The following is a 16,868-nucleotide window of genomic DNA, read 5'->3' as shown; positions in this document are numbered from 1 at the left end:
TAGGTAGGCTGAAGGATGGTGGTGGTGGTTACTGGGTAGGCTGAGATAGGCTGAAGGGTGGTGGTGGTTACTGGGTAGGCTGAAGGGTGGTGGTGGTTACTGGGTAGGCTGAAGGCTGGTGGTGGTGGTTACTGGGTAGGCTGAAGGGTGGTGGTGGTAGGCTGAAGGGTGGTGGTGGTTACTGGGTAGGCTGAAGGATGGGTGTGGTTACTGGGTAGGCTGAAGGGTGGTGGTGGTTACTGGGTAGGCTGAAGGACTGGGTAGGCTAAGGGTGGTGGTTACTGGGTAGGCTGAAGGGTGGTGGTGGTTACTGGGTAGGCTGAAGGGTGGTGTGGTTACTGGGTAGGCTGAAGGGTGGTGGTGGTTACTGGGTAGGCTGAAGGGTGGTGGTGGTTACTGGGTAGGCTGAAGGGTGGTGGTGGTTACTGGGTAGGCTGAAGGGTGGTGGTGGTTACTGGGTAGGCTGAAGGGTGGTGGTGGTTACTGGGTAGGCTGAAGGATGGTGGTGGTTACTGGGTAGGCTGAAGGATGGGTGTGGTGGTGGTTACTGGGTAGGCTGAAGGGTGAGTGGTGGTTACTGGGTAGGCTGAAGGGTGGTTGTGGTTACTGGGTAGGCTGAAGGGTGGTGGTGGTTACTGGGTAGGCTGAAGGGTGGTTGAGGTTACTGGGTAGGCTGAAGGGTGGTGGTGGCCATACTGGGTAGGCTGAAGGATGTGTGTGGTTACTGGGTAGGCTGAAGGGTGGTGGTGGTTACTGGGTAGGCTGAAGGGTGGTGGTGGTTACTGGGTAGGCTGAAGGGTGGTGGTGGTTACTGGGTAGGCTGAAGGGTGGTTGTGGTTACTGGGTAGGCTGAAGGGTGAGGTTACTGGGTAGGCTGAAGGGTGGGTGGTGGTTACTGGGAGGCTGAAGGAGTGGTGGCTGGTTACTGGGTAGGCTGAAAGGGTGGTGGTGGTTACTGGGTAGGCTGAAGGGTGGTGGTGGTTACTGGGTAGGCTGAAGGGTAGGTGTGGTTACTGGCTGAAGGGTGGTGGTGGTTACTGGGTAGGCTGAAGGGTGGTGGTGGTTACTGGGTAGGCTGAAGGGTGGTGGTGGTTACTGGGTGAGGCTGAAGGGTGGTGGTGGTGGTTACTGGGTAGGCTGAAGGTGGTGTGTGGTTACTGGGTAGGCTGAAGGGTGGTGGTGATTACTGGGTAGGCTGAAGGGTGGTGGTGGTTACTGGGTAGGCTGAAGGATGGGTGTGGTTACTGGGTAGGCTGAAGTGGTGGTGGTGGTGGTTACTGGGCAGGCTGAGGGTGGTGGTGGTTACTGGTAGGCTGTGGTGGTGGTGGTGGTTACTGGGTAGGCTGAAGGGTGGTGGTGGTTACTGGGCAGGCTGAAGGTAGTGTGGTTACTGGGTAGGCTGAAGGGTGGTGGTGGTTACTGGGTAGGCTGAAGGGTGGTTGTGGTTACTGGGTAGGCTGAAGGTGGTGGTGGTTACTGGATAGGCTGAAGGGTGGTGGTGGTTACTTAGGCTGGTAGTGGTTTACTGGGTAGGCTGAAGGGTGGTGGTGGTTACTGGGTAGGCTGAAGGGTGGTGGTGGTTACTGGGTAGGCTGAAGGGTGGTGGTGGTTACTGGGTAGGCTGAAGGATGGTGTGTGGTTACTGGGTAGGCTGAAGGGTGGTGGAGGTTACTGGGTAGGCTGAAGGGTGGTGGTGGTTACTGGGTAGGCTGAAGGGTGGTTGAGGTTACTGTGTAGGCTGAAGGGTGGTGGTGGTTTACTGGGTAGGCTGAAGGATGTGTGTGGTTACTGGGTAGGCTGAAGGGTGGTGGTGGTTACTGGGTAGGCTGAAGGGTGGTGGTGGTTACTGGGTAGGCTGAAGGGTGGTGGTGGTGGTTACTGGGTAGGCTGAAGGGTGGTTGAGGTTACTGGGTAGGCTGAAGGGTGGTGGTGGTTACTGGATAGGCTGAAGGGTGGTGGTGGTTACTGGGTAGGCTGAAGGGTGGTGGTAGGCTGGTTACTGGGTAGGCTGAAGGGTGGTGGTGAATTTACTAGGTAGGCTGAAGGTGGTTGAGGTTACTAGGTAGGCTGAAGGTGGTGGTGGTTACTGGATAGGCTGAAGGGTGGTGGTGGTTACTGGGTAGGCTGAAGGGTAGGTGTGGTTACTGGGTAGGCTGAAGGGTGGTGGTGATTACTGGGTAGGCTGAATGGTGGTGGTGGTTACTGGGTAGGCTGAAGGTGGGTGTGGTTACTGGGTAGGCTGAAGGGTGGTGGTGGTTACTGGGTAGGCTGAAGCTGGTGGTGGTGGTTACTGGGTAGGCTGAAGGGTGGTGGTGGTTACTGGGTAGGCTGAAAGTGGTAGTGAATTTACTGGTGGTGGTTACTAGGTAGGCTGGGTAGGCTGAAGGGTGGTGGTGGTTACTGGGTAGGCTGAAGGATAGGTGTGGTTACTGGGTAGGCTGAAGGGTGGTGGTGATTACTGGGTAGGCTGAAGGGTGGTGGTGGTTACTGGGTAGGCTGAAGGATGGTGGTGTGGTTACTGGGTAGGCTGAAGGGTGGTGGTGGTTACTGGGCTGAAGGCTGCTGGGTGGTGGTGGTTACTGGGTAGGCTGAAGGGTGGTGGTGGTTACTGGGTAGGCTGAAGGGTGGTGGTGGTTACTGGGTAGGCTGAAGGTGGTGGTGGTTACTGGGTAGGCTGAAGGGTGGTGGTGGTTACTGGGTAGGCTGAAGGGGTGGTGGTGGTTACTGGATAGGCTGAAGGGTGGTGGTGGTTACTGGGTAGGCTGAAGGGTGGTGGTGGTTACTGGATAGGTAGGCTGAAGGCTGTGGTGGTGGTTACTGGGTAGGCTGAAGGGTGGTGGCTGGGTAGCTGAATGGTGGTGGTGGCCATACTGGGTAGACTGAAGGATGGGTGTGGTTACTGGGTAGGCTGAAGGGTGGTGGTGGTTACTGGGTAGGCTGAAGGGTGGTGGTGGTTACTAGGTAGGCTGAAGGGTTACTGGGCTGTAGTGGTTACTGGGTAGGCTGAAGGGTGGTAGTGAATTTACTGGTTACTGGGTAGGCTGAAGGGTGAAGGTGGTGGTTACTGGATAGGCTGAAGGTGGTGGTGGTTACTGGGTAGGCTGAAAGGGTGGTGGTGGTTACTGGGTTGGCTGAAGGGTGGTGGTGGTTACTGGGTAGGCTGAAGGGTGGTGGTGGTTACTGGGTAGGCTGAAGGGTGGTGGTGGTTACTGGATATGCTGAAGGGTGGTGGTGGTTACTGGGTAGGCTGAAGCTGGTGGTGGTGGTTACTGGGTAGGCTGAAGGGTGGTGGTGGTTACTGGGTAGGCTGAAGGGTGGTGGTGGTTACTGGGTAGGCTGAAGGGGGTGGTGGTTACTGGGTAGGCTGAAGGGTGGTGGTGGTTACTGGGTAGGCTGAAGGGTGGTGGTGGTGGTGGTGGGTTACTGGGTAGGCTGAAGGGTGGTGGTGGTTACTGGGTAGGCTGAAGGGTAGTGTGGTTACTGGGTAGGCTGAAGGGTGGTGGTGGTTACTGGGTAGGCTGAAGGGTGGTGGTGGTTACTGGGTAGGCTGAAGGGTGGTGGTGGTTACTGGGTAGGCTGAAGGGTGGTGGTGGTTACTGGGTAGGCTGAAGGGTGGTGGTGGTTACTGGGTAGGCTGAAGGTGGGTGGTGGTTACTGGGTAGGCTGAAGGGTGGTGGTGGTCACTGGGTAGGCTGAAGGGTGGTGGTGGTTACTGGGTAGGCTGAAGGGTGGTTGAGGTTACTGGGTAGGCTGAAGGGTGAGTGGTGGTTACTGAATAGGCTGAAGGGTGGTGGTGGTTACTGGGTAGGCTGAAGGGTGGTGGTGGTTACTGGGTAGGCTGAAGGGTGGTGGTGGTTACTGGGTAGGCTGAAGGGTGGTGGTGGGCTGGAAGGCTGAAGGTGGTGGTGGTTACTGGGTAGGCTGAAGGATGGGTGTGGTTACTGGGTAGGCTGAAGGGTGGTGGTGGTTACTGGGTAGGCTGAAGGTGGTGGGGTAGGTAGGCTGAAGTTACTGGGTAGGCTGATAGGTGTGGTTACTGGGTAGGCTGAAGGGTGGTGGTGATTACTGGGTAGGCTGAAGGGTGGTGGTGGTTGAAGGGTGGTGGTGGTTACTGGGTAGGCTGAAGGATGGGTGTGGTTACTGGGTAGGCTGAAGGGTGGTGGTGGTGGTGGTGGTGGTGGTTACTGGGTAGGCTGAAGGGTGGTGGTGGTTACTGGGTAGGCTGAAGGGTGGTGGTGGTTACTGGGTAGGCTGAAGGGTGGTGGTGGTTACTGGGTAGGCTGAAGGGTGGTGGTGGTTACTGGGTAGGCTGAAGGGTGGTGGTGGTTACTGGGTAGGCTGAAGGGTGGTGGTGGTTACTGGGTAGGCTGAAGGGTGGTGGTGGTTACTGGGTAGGCTGAAGGGTGGTGGTGGTTACTGGGTAGGCTGAAGGGTGGTGGTGGTTACTGGGTAGGCTGAAGGATGGGTGTGGTTACTGGGTAGGCTGAAGGGTGGTTGAGGTTACTGGGTAGGCTGAAGGGTGGTGGTGGTTACTGGGTAGGCTGAAGGGTGGTAGGCTGAGGGTGGTGGGTTACTGTGTAGGCTGAAGGGTGGTGGTAGCCATACTGGGTAGAGGCTGAAGGATGTGGTGTGGTTACTGGGTAGGCTGAAGGGTGGTGGTGGTTACTGGGTAGGCTGAAGGGTGGTGGTGGTTACTGGGTAGGCTGAAGGGTGGTGGTGGTTACTGGGTAGGCTGAAGTGGTGGTTGAGGTTACTGGGTAGGCTGAAGGGTGGTGGTGGTTACTGGATAGGCTGAAGGGTGGTGGTGGTTACTGGGTAGGCTGAAGGGTGGTGGTGGTTACTGGGTAGGCTGAAGGGTGGTGGTGGTTACTAGGGGTAGGCTGAAGTGGTAGTTGAGGTTACTGGGTAGGCTGAACTGGGTAGGCTGAAGGGTGGTGGTGGTTACTGGATAGGCTGAAGGGTGGTGGTGGTTACTGGGTAGGCTGAAGGATGAAGGTGTGGTTACTGGGTAGGCTGAAGGGTGGTGGTGATTACTGGGTAGGCTGAATGGTGGTGGTGCCATACTGGGTAGACTGAAGGATGGGTGTGGTTACTGGGTAGGCTGAAGGGTGGTGGTGGTTACTGGGTAGGCTGAAGGGTGGTGGTGGTGGTGGTGGTGGTGGTTACTGGGTAGGCTGAAGGGTGGTGGTGGTTACTGGGTAGGCTGAAGAAGGCTGAAGGGTGGTGGTGGTTACTGGGTAGGCTGAAGGGTGGTGGTGGTTACTGGGTAGGTTGAAGGGTGGTTGAGGTTACTGGGTAGGCTGAAGGGTGGTGGTGGTTACTGGATAGGCTGAAGGGTGGTGGTGGTTACTGGGTAGGCTGAAGGGTGGTGGTGGTTACTGGGGTAGGCTGAAGGGTGGTGGTGGTTACTGGGTAGGCTGAAGGGTGGTGGTGGTTACTGGGTAGGCTGAAGGATGGGTGTGGTTACTGGGTAGGCTGAAGGGTGGTTGAGGTTACTGGGTAGGCTGAAGGGTGGTGGTGGTTACTGGGTAGGCTGAAGGGTGGTTGAGGTTACTGTGTAGGCTGAAGGGTGGTGGTGGTTACTGGGTAGACTGAAGGTGTGGTAGGTGGTTACTGGGTAGGCTGAAGGGTGGTGGTGGTTACTGGGTAGGCTGAAGGGTGGTGGTGGTTACTGGGTAGGCTGAAGGGTGGTGGTGGTTACTGGGTAGGCTGAAGGGTGGTGGAGGTTACTGGGTAGGCTGAAGGGTGGTGGTGGTTACTGGTAGGCTGAAGGGTGGTGGTGGTTACTGGGTAGGCTGAAGGGTGGTGGTGGTTACTGGGGTGTGTGGTTACTGGGTAGGCTGAAGGGTGGTGGTGATTACTGGGTAGGCTGAATGGTGGTGGTGGCCATACTGGGTAGACTGAAGGATGGGGTGTGGTTACTGGGTAGGCTGAAGGGTGGTGGTGGTTACTGGGTAGGCTGAAGGGTGGTGGTGGTTACTGGGTAGGCTGAAGGGTGGTGGTGGTTACTGGGTAGGCTGAAGGGTGGTGGTGGTTACTGGGTAGGCTGAAGGGTGGTGGTGGTTACTGGGTAGGCTGAAGGATAGGTGTGGTTACTGGGTAGGCTGAAGGGTGGTGGTGATTACTGGGTAGGCTGAAGGGTGGTGGTGGCCATACTGGGTAGACTGAAGGATGGGTGTGGTTACTGGGTAGGCTGAAGGGTGGTGGTGGTTACTGGGTAGGCTGAAGGGTGGTGGTGGTTACTGGGTAGGCTGAAGGGTGGTGGTGGTTACTGGGTAGGCTGAAGGATGGGTGTGGTTACTGGGTAGGCTGAAGGGTGGTTGAGGTTACTGGGTAGGCTGAAGGGTGGTGGTGGTTACTGGGTAGGCTGAAGGGTGGTTGAGGTTACTGTGGAGGCTGAAGGGTGGTGGTGGCCATACTGGGTAGGCTGAAGGATGTGTGTGGTTACTGGGTAGGCTGAAGGGTGGTGGTGGTTACTGGGTAGGCTGAAGGGTGGTGGTGGTTACTGGGTAGGCTGAAGGGTGGTGGTGGTTACTGGGTAGGCTGAAGGGTGGTTGAGGTTACTGGGTAGGCTGAAGGGTGGTGGTGGTTACTGGATAGGCTGAAGGGGTGGTGGTTACTGGGTAGGCTGAAGGGTGGTGGTGGTTACTGGGTAGGCTGAAGGGTGGTGGTGGTTACTGGGTAGGCTGAAGGGTGGTTGAGGTTACTGGGTAGGCTGAAGGGTGGTGGTGGTTACTGGATAGGCTGAAGGGTGGTGGTGGTTACTGGGTAGGCTGAAGGATAGGTGTGGTTACTGGGTAGGCTGAAGGGTGGTGGTGATTACTGGGTAGGCTGAATGGTGGTGGTGGCCATACTGGGTAGACTGAAGGATGGGTGTGGTTACTGGGTAGGCTGAAGGGTGGTGGTGGTTACTGGGTAGGCTGAAGGGTGGTGGTGGTGGTGGTGGTGGTTACTGGGTAGGCTGAAGGGTGGTGGTGGTTACTGGGTAGGCTGAAGAATTGGTGTGGTTACTGGGTAGGCTGAAGGGTGGTGGTGGTTACTGGGTAGGTTGAAGGGTGGTTGAGGTTACTGGGTAGGCTGAAGGGTGGTGGTGGTTACTGGATAGGCTGAAGGGTGGTGGTGGTTACTGGGTAGGCTGAAGGGTGGTGGTGGTTACTGGGTAGGCTGAAGGGTGGTGGTGGTTACTGGGTAGGCTGAAGGGTGGTGGTGGTTACTGGGTAGGCTGAAGGATGGGTGTGGTTACTGGGTAGGCTGAAGGGTGGTTGAGGTTACTGGGTAGGCTGAAGGGTGGTGGTGGTTACTGGGTAGGCTGAAGGGTGGTTGAGGTTACTGTGTAGGCTGAAGGGTGGTGGTGGCCATACTGGGTAGACTGAAGGATGTGTGTGGTTACTGGGTAGGCTGAAGGGTGGTGGTGGTTACTGGGTAGGCTGAAGGGTGGTGGTGGTTACTGGGTAGGCTGAAGGGTGGTGGTGGTTACTGGGTAGGCTGAAGGGTGGTTGAGGTTACTGGGTAGGCTGAAGGGTGGTGGTGGTTACTGGATAGGCTGAAGGGTGGTGGTGGTTACTGGGTAGGCTGAAGGGTGGTGGTGGTTACTGGGTAGGCTGAAGGGTGGTGGTGGTTACTGGGTAGGCTGAAGGGTGGTTGAGGTTACTGGGTAGGCTGAAGGGTGGTGGTGGTTACTGGATAGGCTGAAGGGTGGTGGTGGTTACTGGGTAGGCTGAAGGATAGGTGTGGTTACTGGGTAGGCTGAAGGGTGGTGGTGATTACTGGGTAGGCTGAATGGTGGTGGTGGCCATACTGGGTAGACTGAAGGATGGGTGTGGTTACTGGGTAGGCTGAAGGGTGGTGGTGGTTACTGGGTAGGCTGAAGGGTGGTGGTGGTTACTGGGTAGGCTGAAGGGTGGTGGTGGTTACTGGGTAGGCTGAAGGGTGGTGGTGGTTACTGGGTAGGCTGAAGGGTGGTGGTGGTTACTGGGTAGGCTGAAGGATAGGTGTGGTTACTGGGTAGGCTGAAGGGTGGTGGTGATTACTGGGTAGGCTGAAGGGTGGTGGTGGCCATACTGGGTAGACTGAAGGATGGGTGTGGTTACTGGGTAGGCTGAAGGGTGGTGGTGGTTACTGGGTAGGCTGAAGGGTGGTGGTGGTTACTGGGTAGGCTGAAGGGTGGTGGTGGTTACTGGGTAGGCTGAAGGGTGGTGGTGGTTACTGGGTAGGCTGAAGGGTGGTGGTGGTTACTGGGTAGGCTGAAGGGTGGTGGTGGTTACTGGGTAGGCTGAAGGGTGGTGGTGGTTACTGGATAGGCTGAAGGGTGGTGGTGGTTACTGGGTAGGCTGAAGGGTGGTGGTGGTTACTGGATAGGCTGAAGGGTGGTGGTGGTTACTGGGTAGGCTGAAGGGTGGTGGTGGCCATACTGGGTAGACTGAAGGATGGGTGTGGTTACTGGGTAGGCTGAAGGATGGTGGTGGTTACTGGGTAGGCTGAAGGGTGGTGGTGGTTACTGGGTAGGCTGAAGGGTGGTGGTGGTTACTGGGTAGGCTGAAGGGTGGTGGTGGTTACTGGGTAGGTTGAAGGGTTGTGGTGGTTACTGGATAGGCTGAAGGGTGGTGGTGGTTACTGGGTAGGCTGAAGGGTGGTGGTGGTTACTGGGTTGGTTGAAGGGTGGTGGTGGTTACTGGGTAGGCTGAAGGGTGGTGGTGGTTACTGGGTAGGCTGAAGGGTGGTGGTGGTTACTGGATATGCTGAAGGGTGGTGGTGGTTACTGGGTAGGCTGAAGGGTGGTGGTGGTTAGTGGGTAGGCTGAAGGGTGGTGGTGGTTACTGGGTAGGCTGAAGGGTGGTGGTGGTTACTGGGTAGGCTGAAGGATGGGTGTGGTTACTGGGTAGGCTGAAGGGTGGTGGTGGTTACTGGGTAGGCTGAAGGGTGGTGGTGGTGGTGGTGGTTACTGGGTAGGCTGAAGGGTGGTGGTGGTTACTGGGTAGGCTGAAGGATTGGTGTGGTTACTGGGTAGGCTGAAGGGTGGTGGTGGTTACTGGGTAGGCTGAAGGGTGGTTGAGGTTACTGGGTAGGCTGAAGGGTGGTGGTGGTTACTGGATAGGCTGAAGGGTGGTGGTGGTTACTGGGTAGGCTGAAGGGTGGTGGTGGTTACTGGGTAGGCTGAAGGGTGGTGGTGGTTACTGGGTAGGCTGAAGGGTGGTGGTGGTCACTGGGTAGGCTGAAGGGTGGTGGTGGTTACTGGGTAGGCTGAAGGGTGGTTGAGGTTACTGGGTAGGCTGAAGGGTGGTGGTGGTTACTGGATAGGCTGAAGGGTGGTGGTGGTTACTGGGTAGGCTGAAGGGTGGTGGTGGTTACTGGGTAGGCTGAAGGGTGGTGGTGGTTACTGGGTAGGCTGAAGGGTGGTGGTGGTTACTGGGTAGGCTGAAGGATGGGTGTGGTTACTGGGTAGGCTGAAGGGTGGTGGTGGTTACTGGGTAGGCTGAAGGATAGGTGTGGTTACTGGGTAGGCTGAAGGGTGGTGGTGATTACTGGGTAGGCTGAAGGGTGGTGGTGGCCATACTGGGTAGACTGAAGGATGGGTGTGGTTACTGGGTAGGCTGAAGGGTGGTGGTGGTTACTGGGTAGGCTGAAGGGTGGTGGTGGTTACTGGGTAGGCTGAAGGGTGGTGGTGGTTACTGGGTAGGCTGAAGGGTGGTGGTGGTTACTGGGTAGGCTGAAGGGTGGTGGTGGTTACTGGGTAGGCTGAAGGGTGGTGGTGGTTACTGGATAGGCTGAAGGGTGGTGGTGGTTACTGGGTAGGCTGAAGGGTGGTGGTGGTTACTGGGTAGGTTGAAGGGTGGTGGTGGTTACTGGATAGGCTGAAGGGTGGTGGTGGTTACTGGATAGGCTGAAGGGTGGTGGTGGTTACTGGGTAGGCTGAAGGGTGGTGGTGGTTACTGGGTAGGCTGAAGGGTGGTGGTGGTTACTGGGTAGTTTGAAGGGTGGTGGTGGTTACTGGGTAGGCTGAAGGGTGGTGGTGGTTACTGGATAGGCTGAAGGGTGGTGGTGGTTACTGGATAGGCTGAAGGGTGGTGGTGGTTACTTGGTAGGCTGAAGGGTGGTGGTGGTTACTGGGTAGGTTGAAGGGTGGTGGTGGTTACTGGATAGGCTAAAGGGTGGTGGTGGTTACTGGATAGGCTGAAGGGTGGTGGTGGTTACTGGGTAGGCTGAAGGGTGGTGGTGGTTACTGGGTAGGTTGAAGGGTGGTGGTGGTTACTGGATAGGCTGAAGGGTGGTGGTGGTTACTGGGTAGGCTGAAGGGTGGTGGTGGTTACTGGGTAGGTTGAAGGGTGGTGGTGGTTACTGGATAGGCTGAAGGGTGGTGGTGGTAGTTACTGGATAGGCTGAAGGGTGGTGGTGGTTACTGGGTAGGCTGAAGGGTGGTGGTGGTTACTGGGTAGGCTGAAGGGTGGTGGTGGTTACTGGGTAGGCTGAAGGGTGGTGGTGGTTACTGAGTAGCCTCTCCTTCTTTTTTAAGTCTTTCCCTCATTCTTCCCTTTCAAGCTTATGTGGTTTAGTGCATTCTCTCTCTGTCTGCCTGTCTCTGTCTGTCTGTCTGTTTCTCTCTCCCTCTCTCACACTCACACTCATTCACACACACACATCCACACACACACTGCTGTGATGTGGTGTGCTGTTTAGCCAGAGGTGTTTGGGCACGGCTCCACTTCCATTCCACAGTGTCATTGATTCCCGATTTGCTCAGACCCACTCTCTCTATGCTAGCCTGTCTCGCTTTGATTCGTCTCCCCTCTGCATTTAAGTGGACACAAAGTCAGGCCTAACTGGAATAATGTAGAGCATTAGTGTTATTGTTCTACTCTGAAAAATCTAGAAATAATCCTGAAGAAAGTATCTATCAGGGTAGTCTTGTCGACTGAGGCTTTCACTCCCCCTGGTGGTGTATGTGAGTGAGTTTATGAGTGTTTTTAATGCGAATGTTGTCCAATTATTTTTGTTGTTGTTCAATCATTGCTTTCTCCATTGTCCCTCTATTCACCTCCGTTTCCTCTTCAGGTGTCACACCTTTCAACCTCTCATCTCTCCATTCTCTCTCTCTCTCGTTCTCTCCGTAGGTCAGAATGATATCTTCGGGGAACCCATCTATCTTTTTGGGCGTCCAGGGAAGTCGAGTGCAGACGTCAGGGCTTTGACCTACTGTGACCTCCATAGGATCCTGAGGGAGGACCTGCTGGAGGTGCTGGACATGTACCCAGACTTCTCCGACTGCTTCTGGACCAACCTGGAGATCACCTTTAACCTCCGAGATGTGAGTACCATAATGGGGGGACAGAGAGCACCCTCTCCAACCACTAGTAGGTACTGTTCATGTTGTTTCCTGGACACAGACTGTGTAGCCTTGGACTAAAAAGCATTCTCAATGGAGAATCTCATTTGAAAGGGCTTTTTAGCCCTGGTCTAGTCTTAATCTGTGTCTGGGAAACCAGCCCTTAGTCATAAAGAGATCTTAGCACAAGGATGGGTTTTATGAGTTTTAGTTAGGCAAACTAATGCAAAAGCATTACTTCTTGAATATTTAGTGTGTATAAATCTGATGATTGATGATGTGTGTGTAATGTGTTGTAAAGTGTGAGTTGTTTTTTGTTGAGTTACTGAAGCTGATGTGTATTAGGTAGATAGAATGAACCAGGCACCTCCCAGTGAGGATTCTGAATGTGGATACCGACGGCCGCGTCCACGACGCACGAGAAACCGGCCTGGTGAGTGTGTGTGGTTCTGCTCATTATGTCCTCATGGGTTTCTTATACATTGTTAAAAGTTAAAGTAGTGTTACTATCAATGATATGTCTAAAGCTGTGGTGATCATTGTACCTGTCCTGGTTGTGTGTAGACGGCATGGACCGTGAGGACTCATTTCCAGACCAGTCGTGTCCTTTGGGGAACCACAGCGGCCCGGACACAAGCTCCCACTGGGAGGGCATGTGTAGCAGTGCCAGCGCCTGCTCCCAGTCCAGTGACGATGAGATGAAGCCCCTGGGACATAGCAAAGCAGAGCAGTACCCCTCTGTGGCCGACACCGATGACTACCCCCCTGCTGTGGTCAGCCTGCTGCCTCCCAGTGGACCCTCAGCAGGCATGGGGCCGCCCCTGGACCGAGGAAGTCACCAATACACAGGTAAAGAGAGACTGATATATCTCAGTATTACGCATGAACTAACTAAGATCAGTGGACTGTACTATGTTATAGCCTGCATCAAAGCATTCCCACAGGAATCTCTGCTCTTTCTCTAAATCCCAGCTGCAGCCCCCATCAACATGCCAGGCCCAGGGGTGTATGGGTATTGGCCTGACCGGAGGACCAGTCAGTTGTCAGATCCCCAGCGGCGCTGCTCCTCAGTCAGGGGCACCTACCACTCTCCTCCCTGTGCAGAGGACAGGCCCAGTGAACTGGAGTCCAGAGTGGAGCTGCTACAGTCCCAACTCCACAGGTATAGAGGAGATGAGAGAAGAGAGGAAAAGTGAGGAGAGGAGAGAAGAGGAGGGGAAAAGGGATAACAGGAAAGGAGAGGAGGGGAAAAGGGATGACAGGCAAGGAGAGGAGGGGAGGGGAAAGGGATGACAGGAAAGGAGAGGAAAGGTGACGAGGGCACAGCTAAGGGGATCTTTAGAAAGGAACTGTGAGGAGAGGAGAGGAGAGGAGAGGAGAGGAGAGGAGAGGAGAGGAGAGGATTTACAGACAGGTAAAGGAAGATAATCATTGGAGAAGAAGCCAAAATAAATAATGGAGGAAGACCAAGAAATGATTGACTTTATTCATCTATGGTCTTTCCTCTCCCACCCTGCCTCCATCCTTGGCCCTGCCCAGACTGGAGACTCGGATGACTGCAGACATCCACGTGATCCTGCAGCTGCTCCAAAGGCAGATAACCCCAGTGCCCCCGGCCTACAGCACTGTGTTGCCCAGCCCTCACCCTGCTCACCCCACCACCCTGTACAGCACAGCAGCCCCCATCATCCACACTGTCCCCTCCATGCCCCCAATCAAGATTGACAGCATGCTTTCGCCAATGCAGGTGGGTAGTGGTATGGTGTACAATATATATCAGTTTTTGCTTGCTACAATGCTCTGTCCTCAAAGAGCTATATGATATTGTGAAACAGTGGGCTGATAAAATGAGTGAGAGTGAGGTATTGGTATTAGAGGTTGTACAGTATACTGAGTTACTGAATCACTTTTGTGCTTCACCTCTCTACCCCTGTTTCTTTCTTTGCAGAGCCCGGACTCAGACAAGCACAAGTTCAAGGACTCCCTGTCCAGTGGAATCCACCTCACGGTGGCCTCTGATGACACCATGTCCATGTCCCCTGAGACAGAGCCCCTTCCAGGGTCCTCCATGGGCCTCAGCCCCCCCCATGTCTCCTGCCAAACCCTGGGGCCCTCTGGACTGCTGTGTGGCAGCCTGCGTTTCCCCTCCCTCCCTGACAACCTGGAGACCTCCACAGAGGGGCAGGAGATTCAGAGGCACGTTTCTGACCCCATCCTGCCAGGAAGCTAAAACCCTCTGACCTTTAACCTGATCATCCCTCACTCCTAGCACCCCCTGCACCACCACAGGAGGACAATCATATGTTGGCAGAGTCACTTCTCTAATTGTCCCCTCTCTCATTCCTCCTCTCCAATCCCCACCCAACCCCCTAACCTGTAACATGCTGCTGATCCACGTGGGTTGCCTTCCACGTAGCTGAGAGGAGGTTCTATGGAGGGCCCCCTCTCACTGACTCACAGTGCCCAGGGCTGAGGCACCTCTGGTCCTGTGCGACAAACAACCTCTCCTCTCTATCAGGGTCTAGGGCATTATTGAGAGGGGGTTTAGGATTTCTGCAACCCAGACCCCACAAAGCCTGGGGGCCTGGCACTGCCTATGGAGAACTGATATGAAACTGGGCTGACTAGAAGCACACGTACACACACGTCACACGGACACTAACAATAACCCCAAGCCCCCTTTTCCCTGGATCTCAAAGCTGTAGTATTGTCATTCCTCTCTCCTTTTCCTTTTGTTAAGTGATGATCCTTTTATGCCATGATCCTTTTTGTTGGCAGATAAGAATTTGGCCAAAAATACATATAACTGTGTGTACTGTATGTTTACACTGTAGAGGAACTGCACATTCGGTCTCAGTGCTGTTTATAAGTTGAACTGAAATGTATTTTTATAGTATCATGAGGATCTTACCGTCAATCTGGAAATCTAATAGTTATGAATGCACACGTATTCCTTTCACACTATTACTATGTTGGTGTAACATATTATCAACAGATGATATAAAGAGATGGTATAAATGCCATCTAAATACTGTTTATGTCTGTATGGTAGGAATGACTACTGTAAAAGTGGCCATTTTGAATACACTAATTCTACTCTCATGTTCTACCAATCATATGACTTAATGGAAAGCAATATTTGTTAACATGAAGTGACATGTCTCATTGAGTCAACATTGTCAGGGGTCATGAGAACAGATAATTGACATGGGAAAAAAGCAGACAGTTTTCTCATCTCTTTTATGTTGTAGTTATGTCGCACTTGTGAAGCATTATAAACACCTTCCATTTATACAGCCATTACTGCTTTGCTTGGGTCATCATGTTTGTGTATGTCTATATATCTGTTCTGTTTCACAGGACTGTTGTTACACCAAGGATGCATCATCTCTTTTTCAGGTGTGTGTGTGTGTGTGTGTGTGTGTGTGTGTGTGTGTGTGTGTGTGTGTGTGTGTGTGTGTGTGTGTGTGTGTGTGTGTGTGTGTGTGTGTGTGTGTGTGTGTGTTGACTATGTTTGAGTAAGTGACATGGTCACATGTTTAACATCACCCTTTTGGAAGGCCGGGATTCAATCTGATTCTACAAGACAATGTTCCCGCTTTTGAAGAGACCACATGAAAGGTAAACGCTGTATATGTCGGCTCAATCGGAGATTACGTTCAAGTGGTGCATTGTCCAAATCTGCAATCAGATTGAATCCTGGCCCAAATGTGTGTAATGACTCAAGGTGCCAAAGTTAGTGGATGTTTGATGCCCACCTGGGAGGAAGTGATGTGGATGGAATCTGCCAATCAAGTGATGTCACTGGTGTCATTTTCCCAGAATCCCAGTGTCAAGATGTTTTTGACAGTTTCAGGAGAATGTAACTCTGTTTTTTAAGCCTTTATTGTTCTGTAAAGGTTTCTTGAAGCACAAAATCATAATTCTTATGAATCTTTTTTAGATTAAAGATTATTTATAATAAATAATACAGAAACTTCAACTACTGACAAGTTGTTTATTTTTGGTTGAGGGCTTGGACTTGTGGTTTTCACCATTTACTATTCTTCAGTTGGGCTTACTTTTGTGGAATTCAAAGACATCAATTTATAAACCATATTTTAAAACGAGGGATTCATTCAGTTGGGCCATGTTAAAGGCCCAGTTCATCCCAAAGATGTTTGATGGGGTTGAGGTCAGGGCTCTGTGTAGGCTAGTCAAATTCTTCTTCCACGTGATCTCGACAAACCATTTCTGTATGGACCTCGCTTTATGCATGGGGGCATTGTCATGCTGAAACAGGAAAGGGCCTTCCCCAAACTGTTGCCACAATGTTGGAAACACATAATCTTCTTGAATGTCATTGTATGCTGTAGAGTTCAGATTTCCCTTTACTGGAACTAAGGGGCTTAGCCCAAACCATGAAAAACAGCCCCAGACCATTATTCCTCCTCCACCAAACTTTACAGTTGGCACTATGCATTAGGGCAGGTAGCGTTCTCCTGGCATCCACCAAACCCAGATTTGTCCGTCGGACTGACGCGTTTCTACTGCTTCAGAGTCCAATGGCAGCGAGCTTTACATCACTCTTGCCAGCGCTTGGCATTGAGCATGATGATCTTAGGCTTGTGTGCGGCTGCTCGGGCCACAGATACCTATTTCATGAAGCTCCCGACAAACAGTTATTGTGCTGACGTTGCTTCCCGAGGCAGTTTGGAACTCGGTAGGGAGTGTTGCAACCGAGGACAGATGATTTTCACCACTCGGCGGTTTCGTTCTTTGAGCTTGGGGAGCCGTTGTTGCTACTAGACGTTTCCACTTCACAATAACAGCATTACAGTTGACCGGGGTAGCTCTAGCAGGGCAGAAATCTGACTAACTGAGCTCTTCAGTAAGGCCATTTTACTGCCAATGTTTGTCTATGGAGATCGCATGGTTGTCTGCTAGATCTTATACTCCTGTCAGTAACGGGTGTAGCTGAAATAGCCGAATACACTAATACTAAAATTGTGAAAATTATGAGTGAGAAATGTTGGTGGGATGGAGTTTTGGCCTGCCTGGTGACATCACCAGGGAGTAAATTAGTTAATTGACCAATAAGAGAGTTCCCAACTTCTCTGCCAATAATGGCTAGTTTTCAAGCAGGTTGACATTTATTGTTATGAATCTTGCCCTGGAGGCAGAACTGAGCTATTTCTGCTAAATGGACCAGTTGCAAAGTCAAAATTGGTTATATCGTTAAAAAAAATATGTAAAACTAAATTAGCTTTTTGGTCTTAATTTAAGGTTAGGCATTAGGGTTAGCAGTGTGGTTAAGATTACGTTTAAAATGAGACATGACTAAGTGGCTGTCAGCAGCTAGTGACAACTCTGTAGAACTGCCTCTAGTGCAACATTCATGACAATAAATGCCAACCGGACAGTTTTCAGTTTTCCCCTACATAACAGAAATGTCTCTTTTTGACCATTTTAACTGAAAATAATCACTAAGGTACTTAACTGTTACCCAGAAATGATTTAATGTTGAGATCAAGACAGCTGTATTGGACCTTTAAGAACACTGCAGAGA

The 16,868-nt window shown here is 52.8% G+C and overlaps 1 protein-coding gene across 4 annotated transcripts in view; it reads left to right on the top strand.

Annotated features, from left to right (window-relative positions):
* The window catches only part of LOC118378071 (potassium voltage-gated channel subfamily H member 6-like), a 68,341-nt gene extending 53,039 nt beyond the window's left edge, over positions 1-15,302 (top strand). For all 4 annotated transcript variants that reach the window (XM_052519194.1, XM_052519195.1, XM_052519193.1 and 1 more), the window contains 6 exons: positions 11,109-11,302; positions 11,666-11,753; positions 11,885-12,169; positions 12,293-12,482; positions 12,860-13,067; positions 13,269-15,302. In XM_052519194.1, the coding sequence (XP_052375154.1) occupies positions 11,109-11,302; positions 11,666-11,753; positions 11,885-12,169; positions 12,293-12,482; positions 12,860-13,067; positions 13,269-13,550 (1,247 nt within the window). In that variant the 3' untranslated portion in view covers positions 13,551-15,302. The remainder of the gene's footprint in view (positions 1-11,108; positions 11,303-11,665; positions 11,754-11,884; positions 12,170-12,292; positions 12,483-12,859; positions 13,068-13,268) is intronic.
* The last annotated feature ends 1,566 nt before the right edge of the window (positions 15,303-16,868 follow it).

Source organism: Oncorhynchus keta, chromosome 5 (genome assembly GCF_023373465.1).
Source record: "Oncorhynchus keta strain PuntledgeMale-10-30-2019 chromosome 5, Oket_V2, whole genome shotgun sequence".
NCBI classification, from domain to species: domain Eukaryota; kingdom Metazoa; phylum Chordata; class Actinopteri; order Salmoniformes; family Salmonidae; genus Oncorhynchus; species Oncorhynchus keta.
The sequence above is the reverse complement of the archived record's forward strand: the minus strand, read 5'-3'. Positions and strand labels throughout refer to the sequence as shown.